The sequence below is a fragment of the Myotis daubentonii genome, chromosome 3, assembly GCF_963259705.1.
Source record: "Myotis daubentonii chromosome 3, mMyoDau2.1, whole genome shotgun sequence".
NCBI lineage: Eukaryota > Metazoa > Chordata > Mammalia > Chiroptera > Vespertilionidae > Myotis > Myotis daubentonii.
In genome coordinates, this window is record NC_081842.1 from 147,811,875 (window position 1) to 147,830,327 (window position 18,453).

The following is an 18,453-nucleotide window of genomic DNA, read 5'->3' on the forward strand; positions in this document are numbered from 1 at the left end:
GGAAAAATGTTATAAATACTTGGATATTTATAGCATCATTCGAGGGCCATACAAAATTATCAACTTAAAAATTAGCCTGCTCTGTTTGATCAAATATTTAATTAACTCACCCCGAATGCCTTGGCAGCGCCAGACCAAATGATTTCTCAGGCTTTATACGGCCTGCAGACCGGACATTCCCGCCGCCACCACCACCCCGCCCCCCCCCCCCCCCCCCCGCAAAGTTTAAGTGCTTTGTTCATAGGAAAAGTCTGAAGATCACACCAGCGTGGGGATTTATTTTAGGGGTGGGAGCCACCGGCCAGGATAACCTTTGCCCAGGCAGGAAGCTCATAAAATTCACCTGGGACAGAGGGATGGCAGGCTGCTGCCCAGGGCCTGTCTCCTTCCCCTACCCCTGCTGGTGTCTGGAGCTGCTACAGCATCCTCCCAGCTGGGGCTGATTTCAAAATTCCCCCCGGCCTCAAGTCTGCCAGAACTGGTAAAGCCAAGTCCAAAGGAAAGTGGCTGGAGATGAAAGTGTAATTTCTGAAGTAGCAGAGCTTGGTTATTTTTATATTTATATTTATATTTATATTTATATTTATATTTATATTTATATTTATATTTATATTTATATTTATATTTATATTTATATTTATATTTATATTTATACACACATACACACACACACATACACATACATACATACACACATTATATATTTATTGTTACTAAATGGTCTTTAGGCCAATAAACATTTTAAAGTTACCTTGATTTTTTAAAATAAGTAATACTTGCTCAATTTAGAAAAATAATAAAAATGCAGATGAAGAGAAAAGGTGAAAATCGCACGAAATCCAGTTTCCTGGGGATGGCCCTGGCTAACGTTTAGTCTGCAAGCAGAGACACGGAAATAATGGCGCGCAGGTCTGGTCGCTCACCACAAAGATGGCACCGTCTGGACATACGGTTCCAAACGCTGAGTCTCCCACCAGCAACACACTGTGCCTGTCCTCCCACGTGACTACATAAGTATATGCGTACATCGCCATCCTTTCTCGGTGGGAGCATGTCTTTTCGTCCTGGGTGTCTTCTGTTCCGAGGTGGCCCAGGGCAGGCTCATCCTTCAGAGAGAGAGTTCTAGAAAGCAGGTGTCTCCGGCCAGGGTGGCCCAGGCTGCTCCGCGGCAGAAGGGACAGGTCCTTGCATCTGAGCAACACATAAGGCCTCTCTGAGAGTTACGCCCTTTCTCGTTTGTAGCTGCGTGAAGTCAATTAGCTGCAAAGGTCAGGGCCTGTGTAGGAACTGGCTTTTCCAAAATAAATTTCCTTTTATTAAGATCATAAATCATGGCAGGAAGCGGTCTCTGAGCACCCCTCCCCCAGGGAACTCCTAATCGATTGAGGCCTCCCTGCCTGGCTGTGCTGGAGTAGCAAACACCTTCCTGAAAACAGGGCTGAGGGACCACGCAGTGGACCTCCTGGCCAGGCTGGGAGGGGCGTGTGTGTGGCGTGCGTGCGTCGGGCCCTGAGAGGACAGCCAGGAGGGGGCTGCTCGGGAAGAACGGGGCTGCTGACGTGGTTGGCTGAGTGTCCCTGGGCAGTGCTCACAAATGGTTGGATAATCACCAGGTCACAGCCTCACTTTAAAGCGAGCTAAACCTGTTTGGACAGCGCGAGGATTGGGAGTTCCTGCTCCAGTACGTCACTCGCACTGAGCCTGGCATGAACCGGTCCAGGTTCTCCGGAAAGCAGGCTCCTCGCAGAAACAGGTCTGCGTTCACATAACTGCCTAGTTCCCGGGAGGAAATGAATCCTCTTCCTTGTGGCCTCAAGCAGGGCTCGGTGGTGATGTGGGAGGCGAGATGCTGAGCATTGATGCAGGGGGGTCTAGAACCTTCTCCCACTTTGGCGGCCATGAAACTAGACCTGGTGTCTGTTTGCAACAGAAGGAACGTGCAGCCACCCTATTCTTGTTCCGTTTCTCTTTCGCATTTTGTCCTGTGAGGCCCCGTTCCCCGGTCTGCCTTCAGTCGCCCCTGGACGACGGAGCCCCCCTGGCCAAGACGGGAGCAGGAGCCTGCCTGCCTCTCCCCAGGGCGAGGCTGTTTAGTCTTCCTTCCTCCCTCCTGAGTCCACGCCATTTCCTTATCCTCTTCCTGGAACCACCGACCAGGGCTTTGCCAACAAAGCAGGCACAATCAGTGACTCTGAGGGAAATAAACGGGCTGTTACTACTCACCCCAAATGCAGCGGCAGCCAGACAGGGCCACCCCAAAGCTCAGAACGTGCTGGGCAGCACCTGAGTCCTGAGAGCTGGTTCCCACCAGTGCACAGAGCCCCAGGCTGACACCCAGAAAGACACCTCCAGGCTGCCTGCCCAGCAGTGTTGCACCCCACTCCCAGGGCTGAGGTGGGCATCCACTGAGACACCCCCCCCCCCGACCCGCAGGTGAACACTGGCCGCCCTGACCTCACTCACCCGGAACCATTCTCCCACCCCCTTGTCTTCGCAGTGGCGAGAAGTGAGGGACAGTAGTTAAGAGCGTGGCCTCTGGGGTGAGCTGCCTGAATGTAATCCTGCCTCTTTCCCTCTCCTGATCTTTCTCTCCCCACCGATAAGAGGAGGAGAATAAAACCAACTACCCTCCATACCATGCCTGGCCAGGATGAGGCCAAGAAAGTGTCCAGCGGTGTTACATATTCAGACTGATAGATGCCTCCCTGGGCTGGGCCAGGTCATGGTGGGAGAGGGGGCGCGACAGTGAGACAGGAATTCAGACCACAACGCAGGCGGGAAGTGCTCTGTAGGGGAAGGCACGGGAGCTGTGGGGCAGCTAGGGGGTCAGGCGGATGTCTGAGATGAGTTTTGAAGGCTGAATAGGAGTTGGTCGGATGAAGAATGCAAAGAGCATCTTCCAGGCGGCAGATGACACACACATGCAGAAACTCGGACGCCAGGAACCGGGGTGGGAGGGGCCGGCTTATGAAGACTCGCTCTGTGTGGGCAGTGAAGGTGGTGGGGGACGTCCTGGTAGGTCTTCCATGTTTTGAAGTCTCTACTTTGGGGCTGACGCCAGGCTCCTGTCTTCAAAGCACTTTGCAGTTAAGTGAGGGAGACAGGCCTGCGAGGACACAGTGCCCGTCAGTCCTCTGCTGAGGGCAGCAGGGATGGTGAGCTGAGCCAGTGCTCTCACTGCAGCTCAGATGGTCCCTTGGCAGCTGGGAGGAGGGCCGGGCATGCCCCACCGGGCTCCCTGGGTCCCCGCAGCAGCCCCGGCAGCAGGCGCATGAGGAACAGGCAGCGTTCAGAGAACCAGGGTGGCTCAGGTCTGAAGAGCAGAGGCAGGCTGGGACACCCCATCATGGGGCTCTGATGTCGCCCAGCCAGGTCCAGCTCATAGTAAATGCTCGAGACTCTTTGTCCCTCTGTGTCTGTGTCTGCACGGCCCTGGTGTCTCCCGGGGCACCTGATCCAGGCCCTGCACTGTGAGCGCAGGACCCCTGTCCCATAGCTCAGCCACAGGGCAAGCGGGTAGAGGCATTTTCTGGTAAAATCCCGGGAAGGTGACCAGGGATTTGAACGTTTACACGGAAGGAAAACAGACCAGAGTCTTCTCTGTCAGAGCAGGGATCGCTCCGGATGCTGGTGCTTCCAGAACAAAAACGAATCCATGACAAGCCCTGAACCTTGCTCCACAGAGTGGAGGATGCTCCACAGATGTGCTGGGTTTGGAGCCTCCGTCAGGGCAGCTGTCTAAATAAGCAAGCAGAGTGTGTGTGACCGCAGGTGGCTGGCGTGCACATCTGGGCTGCCTTGCCATGGTCAAGGTGTAAATCTCTTTCCGGAGACTGAGCCAGCATTCTTCCCCCTTCTTCGTGGCCGACGATTCACAGCCTGTATTTTCAAACAGTTCTTTGGGGTTTTGAGCTCATTAGAGCCTTTGCAAAGTCTTTGAGAAAGATGAGCTCAGCGGTTGTGTTAGAGAAGGGGAAACTGAGGCTCAGGGAGCATGGTATGAACCCTGCATCCTATTCTGGGCCCCACTGCTGGATAGCTGGTTCCCACAGACTCGTTCCCCAGGGCTGACAGCGGATCCTTGCTCAACCACAGATGTTAAGGGTCAGGGTTAATAATAACAGCTAAACTTCCAGATGTGTTTTGGAGCCTATTACGAAGGCATCTGGACTGTTCATGTGCCCAGGATCATTGCACTGGGGGACAGCTCTACAGAGCGAGGGAGGAGTTGCCTGCGCTGGCCATGTGTCCGGGCGCGGTGAGGCCGTGGTTTCGGGTCGCGCTGTTAGTGCATCAGGGTGCTGCTGCGCCACCATTCCCCTTGTAGAGCGGCACGGGCTCCACCGCAACATTTTGAGTCACATGTAATAACTGTAAGAGGCCGGCTAATCCCTGGTTCTGATGAACGTGATTACACACTGGGATTGAGATGGGGTTTGCTGGCTGGACAAACAAACAAAGATTTTCTTTAGGGAAAAGCCCTCTGGGGGAGACCTCGAGTTTCAAATCTCTGTACGCTTTTCTAATGGTTTCCAGATGTATGATGCACTTACGGAGCCCAGAGGGGCGTAATTAGGGGTAATAGCAGCCAGCCTGCCCCTAAGTGAGAACATGAACGGCCAGGCACACAGCAGAGGGCCGACAGGACACAACTCCGCTTTCCACGCAGGGGATCCGCCGCAGCCCGCGGTGCTGTCCACAGCGGGACGCAGCCTGCGTTACACAAAAGCTGGAGGAACGGCTCTGTGCTCTGGCAGGCCAGCAACACCAAATTTGCAGGTTCTGCAGACCAATTTCGGTTCTTTCCTCCCAGGTTTTACATTCCAGTATGTGTTTTAAAAATCCTCCAACTATCACATTTAAAACTGTCTTTTCAAAGGCTGTAGCTCAAATAGAACCGCAGCAAGTTAAGCGCATCCACCCCGTCCAGCTCAGTGTATTTCCTTCCACACACTAACTCCGTGTGCGCAGCAAGCCCACCTCCTGATCCCGTGTATTTCCACTGTGCTCTTGACAGGTCGCTCGGATTCTTGAAGTCTCGGAGGAGATGAGGAGGAGCATGGGCGTGAGCTCAGGGCTGGAACTCATCACCTTGCCGTACGGCCACCAGCTGCGTCTGGACATCATCGAAAGGTGAGCAGCGCTGTCCCTGCATTCCTGGCCCTCTGCCATCCTCCTGTCTCTCTCTCCAGCGCAGAGAGAGGCCCAGCACTGCGCCCAGAGCCGCTTCCCTCGGGGGGGTGTGGCCCGGGCCAACTTTGCCCAGGAGCTCAGCCAGAGAATTCCTGGAGACACACAAAGAGACGGCGCAGAGGAAGTCAGGGAACAAAGAACACGTTCCCGCCTGTTCCAGATGGCTTTCGGAATTAAGTGGGAGTTGGTGGGAAAGGCTGGGAAGAACAGAGTCTGAACATTTTCTTTGACGGGTGGACAGATGGGGGATCAGAGGTCAGAGGGTGAGGGCACGCGGACCCTCTCCCCTCCGGCCTCTGAAGAATCACTGTCTTCTTCTCGGGAAGAGCCAGGGCCCTGGCTGTCCCTGTAAACCCACACACATGGACGTCGGATGTTTAGAAATTAGACAGAAATAGCAAGGCTAATAGCCAGAAAAGAAGCACTAGGCTTGATTATCTTATTAGCGTAGAAGTTGGCCTTTCTGACACACAGACAAAACAACAGTTGATTTGGGCAAGACTATCTTGTTAAGTTTTCTGTTTTTCCAACCCACTTCCCATTGCCATGGCACATGTGTGGGTTGCAATGGTCAGCCAGGCCCTGAGTCCATCAGCCCCTGCCCAGGGCTTTTCTGTGATGGCTGACCTGTTCTTGTCTCAGCATGGCAGCCACATGTAGAGGGACAAAACGTTTTATTCCGCCGTTTACTGTTTTAAGTGTAAGTAGCCACACGTGGCCAGTGGGCAGTGTGGTCCGAGGATGTCAGCCCTACAAGGTAAGCACCGCCTTAGGTGGCCGGGGGGTCCACACCGCTGCCTCCAAGGGCACCTGCTACAAAGCAGATAAGATGGCTCAATGCCGCCGTTGTTTTGGCTTCACCGCCACAGACGCATCCGACAGAAGACACCAGAATCCGAGTGGGAGACTTCCGGGAGGCAGGAGACCAGAAATGCTGGCTTTGTTCAGGCATCCTTGTTGTCGAATGCCTTTGGGCAATTGTTGGTCTGACTTCTGAATTTTTTTACTTTTCAGATCAGATTTTTCTAGATTCTATCCTCTCTCTCCTGGTGTCCTCTTCCCTCCCCAAGTCCAGGGCCTGGCGTCTCAGGTCCACCAACTTCTCCTCTGTTGCTGTCTGGGCTCAGTGGTCACGGTTTCAACAGAATTGAGCTGTGCCACCGACTTCCCCCTTTCTCATGTGGTACATTTTTCAGCCTGAAAGCTCCCCAAGCTCCAGGCCTCATTTGATCGGTCTCATTAGTGTGTTGGATGTGGGGCCCAGGCTGAGGTCGGCGGGCTTGGGGCTTCTCCTTTGGCTGTTTCCAGACTTCCACTCTCGTCTACATCCGTTTCCTCTTTCTCCTGATTGTCGCTTGCCTGTGCTCTCACTTCGTGCTTGTTTCCTGTCCAGGGCTAGCCTGTGGGTCTGGGGAGCGGGTTTCTTCATTACAATGTGTTTAAATAAAGGTCAGGGGTATAGTGGCCCTGGAAGGCCAAATTACATCATCTTCCTGCGTCTCAGAATCAAATACAAAACCACCTTTTATTTCTTAATTTGCCACTTCACCCCTTCCAGGCCTACTGTGTGGACATATTCTTTGTGTAACAGTCAGTGCCCCTGCTGCCAGCCCCGGCGGCCCCTGGAGCAGACACTCCAGGCGAGTGTCTGTCCCATAGTGGTGCACGCAGGAGGTTTTATGCTGGTTGAATGAATGGATAGAGTTACCCAATTAACCATTGGTGTAATGCCAGGTCTTAAAGAAGTAGAAAATTTGTCTTTTATTAAGGGCTACTAAAACACAGGGGGGGAAACACTGAATAAAAAATAGACTAAATGCAACATGAAACATTAGTTTACTATTTGTTAAAAGAAACATCTAAGATGTTAGGCTCAACCTTAACTTTTTGCAAATGGTAACAAAACTCTTCAGTAAACAACAGATGATAAAAATAGGCTTTAATTCTATGTTAGGGTCCATTAATTAAGAAAGACAAGAAACCAGGAAGGAGATAAATAAAGGAAAAGAGACAGGCAAAAATGGACCAAGACACAGAGGGAAAGATGTACCCATAGAGATTGTCGTAGTAACAAGTACTATTTGCTAGGTGCCTGCCAGTGCCAGGCGCTTTGATTAGTTTTATACCCACACACAGTCTCTATTTCTCACAATTACTCTTGTCCCCAGTTTAGAGATGAAGAAATCGAGGCATGGAGCCGTCAGATAACACCCTAAGGTCACACTGCGAGTAAGCAGCATACATGCATACAGGGTGGGCCAAAGGAGGTTTACAGTTGTTCTATGAAAAATGATACAATAATTAATAAATGACACAAGCTAGAACTCGGTTTCACATACTCACAACTGCAGGCCTACTTTTGCCCCACCCTGTGTGTGTACAAACACACAGAGATGGCAAAGCTCATTACTCGTTTTTTATTTATTTTTATTTTTGGTTAATCCTCACTCCAGGATATTTTCCCATTGATTTTTAGAGAGCGTGGAAAGGAGGGAGAGAGAGAGAAACATTGATGTGAGAGAGACACATCAATTGTGTTACCTCCTGCACGAGGTGCCGGGGATCGAGCCTGCAACCGAGGTACATGCCCTTGACCGGAATCAAACCTGGGACTCTTCAGTCCGCTGGCCAACACTCTACCCACAGAGCCAAACTGGCTAGGGCAGGGCTGGTCACTTATATAACAAACATTAGCGTGTGGACGAAAAAGGGGCCACATCCTAACCTGATGAACCCAGAGGAGGATGAGCTCAGTGGCGGCCTTACACACCCAGAGACCTATAGGAACCACACGGGAAGGTCTGACCATAAAAATTCCCAACTAAAAGCGGGTAGGAGTGGGTAGTCACATCCTAAGCCTGTAGCGTCCTTGACAAAGGTCAGTCGCTAACTTGGAAGTCTTTTATCGTTGTGCATCTAAGGTAACATACCTTTGAAATGTCAGAGTAATTTTCTTTTCCAGACCCCTCAAAGGCACAACCCCTGGCACCAGAGCAGGAGACCACATTGTTATCTTGTTGCCCACATACCATCTCTCTGTGCTGTAAATGTCAGCTCTCTCACACCCACCAATGTAGGAGAAGGATGTGCCTCTCGGTTTGCTTTTCATCTAACCCCGGTGATTGCCCTGCTTTGCGTTCTCCTGCTGCCCTAATCTACCACCAGTGGATTTCATGTAACCCCTCTTACACCTCCTCCTTTGAGTCTAATGTATAAAATAAGATGCAGAACTGTCCATTCTCTGGAGCATTTTCTCAATCCATTGAAATTTCACTTCCTGGCCGTTGCCATCAGTTTGGCTCAAATAAATCTTCTAAGATGTTTTCCTAGGCTGGACTTGGGCCGACAAGGGAAACATAATGCTAGGCACAAGGTGAATCATGCCACCCTTTGCCCAAGGAAAGCGAGAGGGTCCCACACCTGTGGGCACAGGACAGCAGCATGGCCTTGGAGTGGCATCCTCAGCTGTGAGCTTTAGGACAAGGTGGCCCCAGACTTTCAAACCTGTGTATCTTAGTGACCATACTATGAATGGGGGCTTCGCCTCCAGCACTTGTGTCAGCCTGGAAGAAATGTAATTGAGGCCATTCTGGCCCAATGCCCTCAACTCCCCAACCCTGATTTTCAGAGGGAAGGAAAGGGACTTCAGTCTGTGCTGCCTGCCACCAATAGGAGACTCTCTGTGAACTCTCATCAGCCCATCCAGACTCTGTGTGACCCCATCGCATCAGCCCATGGAGACTCTGTGTGACCCCATCACCTCAGCCCATGGAGACTCTGTGTGACCCCATCACATCAGCCCATGGAGACTCTGTGTGACCCCATCGCATCAGCCCATGGAGACTCTGTGTGACCCCATCACCTCAGCCCATGGAGACTCTGTGTGACCCCATCACATCAGCCCATGGAGACTCTGTGTGACCCCATCGCATCAGCCCATGGAGACTCTGTGTGACCCCATCGCATCAGCCCATGGAGACTCTGTGTGACCCCATCGCATCAGCCCATGGAGACTCTGTGACCCCATCACATCAGCCCATGGAGACTCTCTGTGACCCCATCGCATCAGCCCATGGAGACTCTGTGACCCCATCACATCAGCCCATGGAGACTCTGTGACCCCATCACATCAGCGCATGGAGACTCTGTGTGACCCCATCGCATCAGCCCATGGAGACTCTGTGACCCCATCACATCAGCCCATGGAGACTCTGTGACCCCATCGCATCAGCCCATGGAGACTCTGTGTGACCCCATCACCTCAGCCCATGGAGACTCTGTGTGACCCCATCACCTCAGCCCATGGAGACTCTGTGTGACCCCATCGCATCAGCCCATGGAGACTCTGTGACCCCATCACATCAGCCCATGGAGACTCTGTGACCCCATCGCATCAGCCCATGGAGACTCTGTGTGACCCCATCACCTCAGCCCATGGAGACTCTGTGTGACCCCATCACCTCAGCCCATGGAGACTCTGTGTGACCCCATCGCATCAGCCCATGGAGACTCTGTGACCCCATCACATCAGCCCATGGAGACTCTGTGACCCCATCGCATCAGCCCATGGAGACTCTGTGACCCCATCACATCAGCCCATGGAGACTCTGTGTGACCCCATCACATCAGCCCATGGAGACTCTGTGACCCCATCGCATCAGCCCATGGAGACTCTGTGACCCCATCACATCAGCCCATGGAGACTCTGTGACCCCATCACATCAGCCCATGGAGACTCTGTGACCCCATCACATCAGCGCATGGAGACTCTGTGTGACCCCATCACATCAGCCCATGGAGACTCTGTGACCCCATCACATCAGCCCATGGAGACTCTGTGACCCCATCGCATCAGCCCATGGAGACTCTGTGACCCCATCACATCAGCCCATGGAGACTCTGTGTGACCCCATCACATCAGCCCATGGAGACTCTGTGACCCCATCACATCAGCCCATGGAGACTCTGTGACCCCATCACATCAGCCCATGGAGACTCTGTGAACCCATCACATCAGCCCATGGAGACTCTGTGACCCCATCGCATCAGCCCATGGAGACTCTGTGACCCCATCGCATCAGCCCATGGAGACTCTGTGTGACCCCATCACCTCAGCCCATGGAGACTCTGTGTGACCCCATCACCTCAGCCCATGGAGACTCTGTGACCCCATCACATCAGCCCATGGAGACTCTGTGACCCCATCACATCAGCCCATGGAGACTCTGTGACCCCATCACATCAGCGCATGGAGACTCTGTGTGACCCCATCACATCAGCCCATGGAGACTCTGTGACCCCATCACATCAGCCCATGGAGACTCTCTGTGACCTCATCACATCAGCGCATGGAGACTCTGTGACCCCTCATCAGCCCATGGAGACTCTCTGAGCCACATTGTCATGTAGAGAAAAAATTACGCTGCTTCCTGTCCTGGGTCTGTGAGGTCAACCTATATAGTTCAAGATGAGAAAAGGGAGCATTGTTGGCAGATACAAACAAGATTTCCATTTTCTTAGAGCCTGACGTTACAGGCACATCCTGCCAGTCCACTGTTCCGTCTTCGTCCACGTCCCCACTCACTTTCTGGCCTCTTGACCAGAGCCGCAGACACCCTCTTCTTAGTTCCTCGTCCCTTCCTTTGTTCTGACACCCTTGTTGTCTTCCTGGATCAAGCATATTCTCTCATTTTTCTGTCCTTTCCATTTCCTACGCAGGGGGCTTGGCAGAGATGGCCCGATGCTTCCCTAAGGAGGGGAGTCCCTGGTGTGTTGGGGGGACCTGGTATCTCCTTGGATCTCTCGTGGCAGAAGGTACAAGGAGCCCATGCACTTTGCCTGAGGAGGGCCCTCTTCACGCCCCAGGTCCAGCCTGAACAAGGCCAGGTCCTGGACATCTGTCCTTCGGAATCGGAATAGTGCACTCTCTGAGGCCCGTGCAGTCCCGCTGCAGTCAGCCTGTGGGGTGGTCCCCAGAGAAATCACAGCCAAACTCTCTGAGCTACCAGCACACCTCAGGGCAAGAGCAGCACATGGTGCAAAGCCAATCTGTTTCCTAGCTGGTTTGGTTTCATTTCCTCCTCGTCCTGTTGACCCTGGGCCTGACCACTGATCTCTCCCTCGCAGACACAGCACCATGGCCATCGGCATTGCAGTGGACATTCTGGGCTGCACGGGCACTCTGGAGGACCGAGCAGCCACCCTCAATCGGATCATCCAGGTGGCGGTGGAACTGAAAGACGCCATGGGGGACCTCTATTCTTTCTCCGCCATCATGAAAGCCCTGGAGATGCCGCAGGTACGTTCCCTCTTGCTTCGTGCAGCCCCCCGGGCCTGTGTACACTTCATGTTCGCGAGCCCATGTTTAGCAGATCCCAGAGGGCATCAGTCAATCTCAAAAGGTAAATGGAATCGTAGTGAAAGCTGCTTTGATTAGGGGGCAACCAAGAATAGTGTCGTAAGTATTTTGGTTGTTTTTAAAAATAGTGGGTAATTGCCGAAAGCCCACCCTTTCTCTCTGATGCACAATAAGAAGAGTCGCCCTCAAGAACAGGTTTCTGAAGAACCAACTAGGATGATGTGTCTGGCGCAGGTGTGCTGGGTAAGGGAGAGACTGTGTCCCTCTGAGTCACCAAGGGTGCAGGCAGTTTGGGACCATGACTGGAAAACAGCCATTTGGGGAGCTTACATCTGAGAATCCCAAAAGCGCTTTATCTCCTAGAATGTTCCTCGGGTTACCTAAAACAGCCTCTCTCATTAAAAACTCCAGATTTCTGGACCATCTGCCATATAGCCCCCTAGTTAGAGTTTCTGAAATCGGGCACTTTGGATTTATCTGCTTTGACAGGCTGTTTTTAGGATGAGTGTCAAAACTGAAAACCTGTGTTTGAAATCAAACCGCATAGAGGAGAATGGTCCTGTGGTCTTGCTCACAGGTCCCGCTTCCCGCTGTGTTCTGCAGCCCGAGGTGCGTAGGGGATCCCTGTAAGCCCCGTCTGCAAACAGTGACACACAACCGCTCGCCATCCAGAGTGGCTGTCTCAGAGCTGATTGCCCTGGACATCCCGGGCCCTCACGGACACCCAGCATCGCCCCTGGGAAGGCAGCTGTGGACGTGTGTCCTGCGGGGCTTGTTGGGAACATGATTCTCCTGCTTGAAAGCAAGGTCACCTTAGAAACAGGAAGTTGAACAACGTGGTTCTTTCATCAGGAAAATTGGGGTAGGGGTGTCAATTTCAATTGTAACGTAATATTCCAAGAGTTTACAAAATTCTTTAGATGCCCTGGGATGTAGTAGGGCTGATGCTGGGAATAGGGCAGGCTCAGCCTTATTTTCATGATATACTGGCCTCCGCAGTATCAGGAGTTCTGATTTTTCATTCAGGTGCTTTCAGTTGGCATGAGATTTATTTCCTCTTTATCCAAACCTGCATACAATTTTGAGAGCCGAGCCAGCAAGCTAAGCTGTGTGAGTAGCCCTCTAGCCCAGAGCTCCCTCAGACAGTGGTACAGGGGGTGTTTTGTGGCATTGCATGGCTGCTGTCCATGACATCAAACTCCGCGGTGAGGGACTTACCCCGAGCATGTTACCAGGCCTCTGTAGGCGGCGCCCTCCCCTTCTGGGGCACCTCAGGGCCCTGGTGAGTCAGCACTGTTTGGGGAGGGAAGTGGTAGACCCAGGGGAAACCCCAGAGGAATCACATCATTTCTGTGTCTCACCACCCAACCCTGCCGCTGCATATAGCCACACGGCCACTTTCTCTGCCAGCTTCTCGTACCCGGAGAGCATCCAGCAGACGGGCTTGGCCTGGAGACAAGGGCTCTTTCAGAAAGTCAAAGCTTGAGGCTGAGGGAGAGCTGGGGGTGTGGGGGGAGAGGGCAGCGTGGTGGGTGGCCGGAGGAAGACCAGCCCACATCCTTTCCTTCCCAGAAAATCTGCTGGTGTGGTCCCTGCTCCCCTTTCCCTTGGAACACACAGGCGCGCTGAGAGGCAGTAAAATGAAGCTCGGCTCTGTCCCTTACCAGCTGTGCTGCCTCAAGCGAGCGCCCTCATCTCTTCTGGTTTCTGATCTGTAAAATGAGGCCAGAATACCTGCTTCACAGGGTATTGCGAGGACTAGATGAAATTCCTCAGGTACCTGAGCTGGCGCTTCGTTCCCTAGATATTAGCGCCCTTCCTCCCTTCCTGGTTTCATGTAGAAACTTCAGACACTTAGGCCTGCCGGTGTCATGGTGAGTGGGGGACCATCTGTCTTCGGGCAGTCAGAGTCGGGAGCTTATGTTGGTGTTAACTACATTATTCCAAAAGAAATGTAAAGGCATGAGAGGTGGCAGCATGTGGCCTGGGCAATCCCCTGTGTCTCAGACGTTACTACTTAAGAGTTTCATGAAAACACTGGCCCTCGCATTCCTACAGCTTCTCCTTGGTGCCACCCCTATGGAAGACAGCTGGCAGCTCCTTTCCACCTTTAAAATACATGCACTCCTTGACCCGGTAGTTCCACTTCTGGAAATTTATCCTCCACATATTTTCACACAGGTACACATCTGCAAAATCTTCACGAGGGAATTTTGTAGTTTATCCTCAAAGTGGAACATAGTACAGAAGTTTAACAAAATAAGGCTGTTTTATATGTACTGATATGAAAGATTTCCAAATAAGGAACAAAAAAATACGTGTAGTATGATGTGCATTTATTTATTTGCAAGTAGAGTGTGTGTGTTTACACAGACATACGTACACATACAAGAAATTGATGAGAGGAGTTGTCCCTGGGATGGGCCATCAGAGCAACGCAGACAAAGGCAAGGCTGGGGGATTAACTTTTCTCTGTACACTCCGTTCAACTGCTTTGACTTTTTTAACATGGGCATCTGTCATCTATTCTAAAACTTAAGCAAAAAGGTCATTTTAGCCCTGGCCGGTGTAGCTCAGTTGGTTGAGCGTCATCCCATGCGCCAAAAGGCTGCTGGTTTGCTTCCCAGTCAGAGCCCATGCCCAGGTTATGGGCACGATCCCCAGTAGGGGGTGTGCAGGAGGCAGTGGATCGATGTTTCTTACATCGATGTTTCTCTGTCTCCCCCTCTCCTTTCCTGTCTCTCTAAAATCAATAAAAACATATTTAAAAAATTTTAAAGTCGTTTTAAAAAGGACCTTTTACAAAACAGTAACGCCTTTCTTTCTTCCAGATTACAAGGCTAGAAGAAACGTGGACTGCCCTGCGGCGCCAGCACACCCAAACCGCCATCCTCTACGAGAAGCAGCTGAAGCCATTCAGCAAAGCTCTGCACGAAGGCCGAGCCTGTCAGCTGCCCGGTAGGTGCCTATGAGACCTCAGGCCAGAGGTCCTCAAACTTTTTAAACAGGGGGCCAGTTCACTATCCCTCAGACATTCCACACATGCGCACTGCGGGCCCGGGACCAGTCGGCTGCTAAGCAGGACAGGCAGCGGCAGCAAAAACACCTGGCGGCCGGATAAATGTTTTCGGGTGGCCCGCGGGCCGTAGTTTGAGGACCCCTGCCTCAGGCTGTATTTGCTCTGGCTTGGTCAAAGCATTTATCAGGGCATGTTCTGAGCCCTGAGTTACCTGCAGGATTCATGTTGTCCCAAGTGGAGGATAGCATTCTTTCCTAGCATGTAGCCCTTGATCATCTGTATCTTTTTTTTAAAAAACAAAACAAAAACATTCAGTCAGGTCCTCTGCCTATTTTTCTAGTCAGATCGGTGTTTTTGTTTTTGTCTTTTTGCTATTGAGCTCTATAAGTTCTTCATATAGTATTTTGGATATTAATCCCTTATTAGATATATGATTTGCAAATATTTCCTCTCATTCTGTAGGTTGACTTTTCATTCTGTTGATGGTTTCCTTTGCTGTGCAGAATTTTTAGTTTGATGTCGTCTCACTTGTTTAGTTTTGCTTTTGTTGCCTTTGCTTTTGGTGTCAGATTCAACAACACATCACCAAGCCCAATGTCAAGGAGCTCACCACCTATGTTTTCTTCTAAGAGTTTTATGGTCTTAGGTCTTACATTTAAGTCTTTAACCCATTTTGAATTAATTTCTGTATGGTGTGAGATAGCGGTTGAGTTTCATGCTTTTGCATGTGGCTGTCCAGTTTTCCCCAACACCATTTATTGAAGACTGTCCTTTCCCCATGGTATGAATATTGGCTCCTTTGCTATAAATTAATTGATCATCTGTGTGCGAGTTTATTTCTGCTTTCTCTTTCTATTCCATTCTCTAGGCGTCTGCAGTGGTTTTTATGTGCCAATAACATACTGTTTTCCTTACTATGGTTTTGTAATGTAGTTTAAAATCAGGGAGCAGGATGCTTCCACCTTTGTCTTTCTCAAGTTTGCTTTGGCTTTTTGGTGTCTTTTGTGGTTCCATACAAATTGTAGGATTGTTTGTTCTGTTGCTATGAAAAATAGGAATTTCATAAGGATTGCATTGAATCTGAGGTTGCTCTGGGTAGTATGGACTTTTAGAGAATGCAAAGGTATTATCCACCAGCCTGTGTTCCCTGAGAACACCTCCTACTCGTGTGCCATACCCAAAACCTATCCCTCAGGGTGAGGCTCCAGGACAAGCAAATAGGCCTCTTTCACAGAAAGATCGGGCTGTTTTTCAGTCTTCTCTGTGCAGTGCCCTGGGCGGGGAACGGGGAGCCTGCCAAGCACTCCCTCTCCAATTATTACAATCCAGTGGGACCTAAGAACACAACTTCCCCTGAGTCACGTGATCATGGAGAATTCCTTGGGTGGCGGCTGCAAACACCAGGGTCCAGCTACATGTAAAAGCTCTCCTCTGGGATATGCGGTGCTCTGGTCCACAGCAGGGGGAGAGCACAGAGTGGTGCCTGCCCTTTGAGGTCTCTGCAAAGGATTACAATCAGCCCTCAGATGTGTATTTAATTAGAAACCTGCCTCTCAGGCTGCAGTTATGGTGATAAGCTCCTAGGCCACTGTTGCCTCTTGCTGTGCTCTGGGGGTAGGAGCTGTGTAAGAACTCTTTCTCCATCGGTTACAGTCCCAAGGCACCCATGGGCATAAGTCCCAGTGGCCACCAGAGCCTGGCAATGTAGAGGTGTCCTCTGGCAGCAGCCGTAAACATCGGGGGCCAGACAAGGATGTGAGCTCCTTTCTGAGAGAGACCAGTGAGCTGGAGCTAAGCTGAGGAGCATATAGATGGCTCCCACAGAGAAAAGAGAAGAAAAGCCCTGGCCTGTGTGGCTCTGTTGGTTGGAGCGTCATCTCATACACCAAGAGGTGGTGGGTTCAATTCCTGGTCAGGGTGCATACCCAGGTTGTCGGAGCACGTAAGGGAAACAACGAATCAATGTTTCTCTCTCAAATCAATATAAAATATCCTTGGGTGAGGATTGAAAGGAAGAAAAAAAAAGAGAATAAAATGTAGGGGGAGCCTAGTATTTTAAAAATAAAGAGGCACCCACTGGCTAGGTGAGGCAGAGTGTGAAGATGGTGCCTGTCAGCTAGCAGGCCCCTAGATGTGGCTAAAGTACATGACAACCCTCTCGCTGAGCCCTGGGGTGGGTGAAGCCAAGCATGTGAACCCTTTAAGAGCTGTTTCTCAGATCATTATGGTCTTGTAGGTCTCATGGACTGGAGCTCCATTGGTTTTTAAAGCTAGACCTTCTGAAGACTTGACTCTCAGCACAGGTCTTAGAAGTTGGGGTGCCCAAGGTGGGGCTCAAACCCCTGGCTCCTCAGGGAGAAGCTGGGTTTTGAGTTCCCTCCAGACTATGGGTCACTGTACCAGGGTTGGGGCTTATGATGAGACTGTGTCCCAGCCTCTCCTAATGCTGCTGTGTGATCCTCTCTCATTGGCCTGATTTGTAGGAGTTCCTTTTTTCAGAGGAAGTTGTTCCATATTTAGCTGCAGATTTAATGTGTCCATGGAGGAGGTGGGACTAGGATTCTCCTACCTCAGCATCTTAACTTTGGGAGAAAAAAATGATCTGGAAAAAAATTTTACCCCTTGTTTTTCAGAGTCCACGTGTGTCCTCCCAAACAATATATCAGTCCCCCTACTGATGCCTCTTGTGACTTTAATGGAGCGACAGGCTGTCATTTTTGAAGGAACTGACACGTGGGAAAAAAATAACGAAAGCTGTGAGATTATGATGAACCATTTGACAACAGCCCGACTCATGGTAGAGGCTGCACACAGTTACCAGATGAATGCCGAGAGGATCCTGGACGGTAAGAGCTGCTTTTTATAAGCTGCTGTCTGCTTTGAATAGTCACTGGAATGAAGGAATAAAAGAGCATGGATTTCTCAATTAGAAAAGACCAAGTAGGAAAGATTGAGGCGTGGGAATTCTGTTTCCTCTATGATGGGTCATTTCTCCCTCTTAATTCCTAACTGACTTAAGATCCTGTTTCTCTCTTCTTTGTATGTATTCTGTTGAGTCATTGGTATAGAATAAACAGAGAGAAAAGGTCAAGAAAGAACTGGTCAGCTTGCCCACCTCTAATAATTACTGTTGGAAAAGAGTTTGGGTTTCTTAAAAGTGAACATATATTTGCCATATGCCCTAATGTGGAACTCTTAGAGAAATGAAAAACACATGTCCACACAAAACCTTATACATAAATGTTCATAACATTATTCATAATACTCAGAGACTGGGAACAGCCCAAATGCCCACCCGTTGGGCGGTGGATAAACAAAATGTCACATGTCCGTGTGACTGAACACGACAATAAAGAGGAATGCATTAGTGATAACACACAACAGCATGGAAGAATCGCAAGAACACCGTGCTAAGCGCAAGAAGCCAGACACAAAGAAAAGTCCATATTCTGTAAGTCTATATTAAATTTCTAGAAAAGGCAAAACAACAACAACAAGCCGATTCGTGGCTGGTGGGGGTCTGAGGTAGGAATGGGGACTGACTGCATAGGGACACGAGGGAACTTTCTGGGGGGACAGAAGGGTTCTGTAACTAGTGGTGATGGTGGTGCAGCTGAAATGGGTGACATGTAAATGCTACATCAATGAAGTTGTGAAAATAAAGCCCACGAGGTACTTTGAACACTCCTTCTCACAGCACAACCCACAGTGGCTTGTGCACGTGACTGTTATTCTGTCGTGGCTCAGTGAGCTTACTTGTTAGCCTTTCTCTGCAGGTGCTCAGGTCCTTGAGAGTGGGACTCTGCCCTCCCTTATGTACCGCATTTCCTGTGTTTTCCTTGGGGGGTTTTTTTTTCAAGTTCTGAGAGATGAAGTTCATTTT

General features: G+C 50.6%; 1 protein-coding gene and 1 pseudogene across 5 annotated transcripts in view; both read left to right on the forward strand.

Annotated features, from left to right (window-relative positions):
• BCAR3 (BCAR3 adaptor protein, NSP family member) overlaps nucleotides 1-17,453 on the forward strand; it is a 101,333-nt gene extending 83,880 nt beyond the window's left edge. For 3 of the 5 annotated variants that reach the window (XM_059688836.1, XM_059688838.1, XM_059688839.1), the window contains 4 exons: nucleotides 5,018-5,133; nucleotides 11,320-11,491; nucleotides 14,383-14,509; nucleotides 17,204-17,452. In XM_059688836.1, coding sequence (XP_059544819.1) covers nucleotides 5,018-5,133; nucleotides 11,320-11,491; nucleotides 14,383-14,509; nucleotides 17,204-17,436 — 648 coding nt within the window. In that variant the 3' untranslated portion in view covers nucleotides 17,437-17,452. Of the gene's footprint in view, nucleotides 1-5,017; nucleotides 5,138-11,319; nucleotides 11,492-14,382; nucleotides 14,510-17,203 lie in introns of those variants that run through there. The other 2 variants (XM_059688837.1, XM_059688840.1) reach the window with 2 other exon arrangements.
• A 502-nt stretch (nucleotides 17,454-17,955) lies between these two features.
• LOC132229727 (large ribosomal subunit protein P1-like) overlaps nucleotides 17,956-18,453 on the forward strand; it is a 2,661-nt pseudogene continuing 2,163 nt past the window's right edge.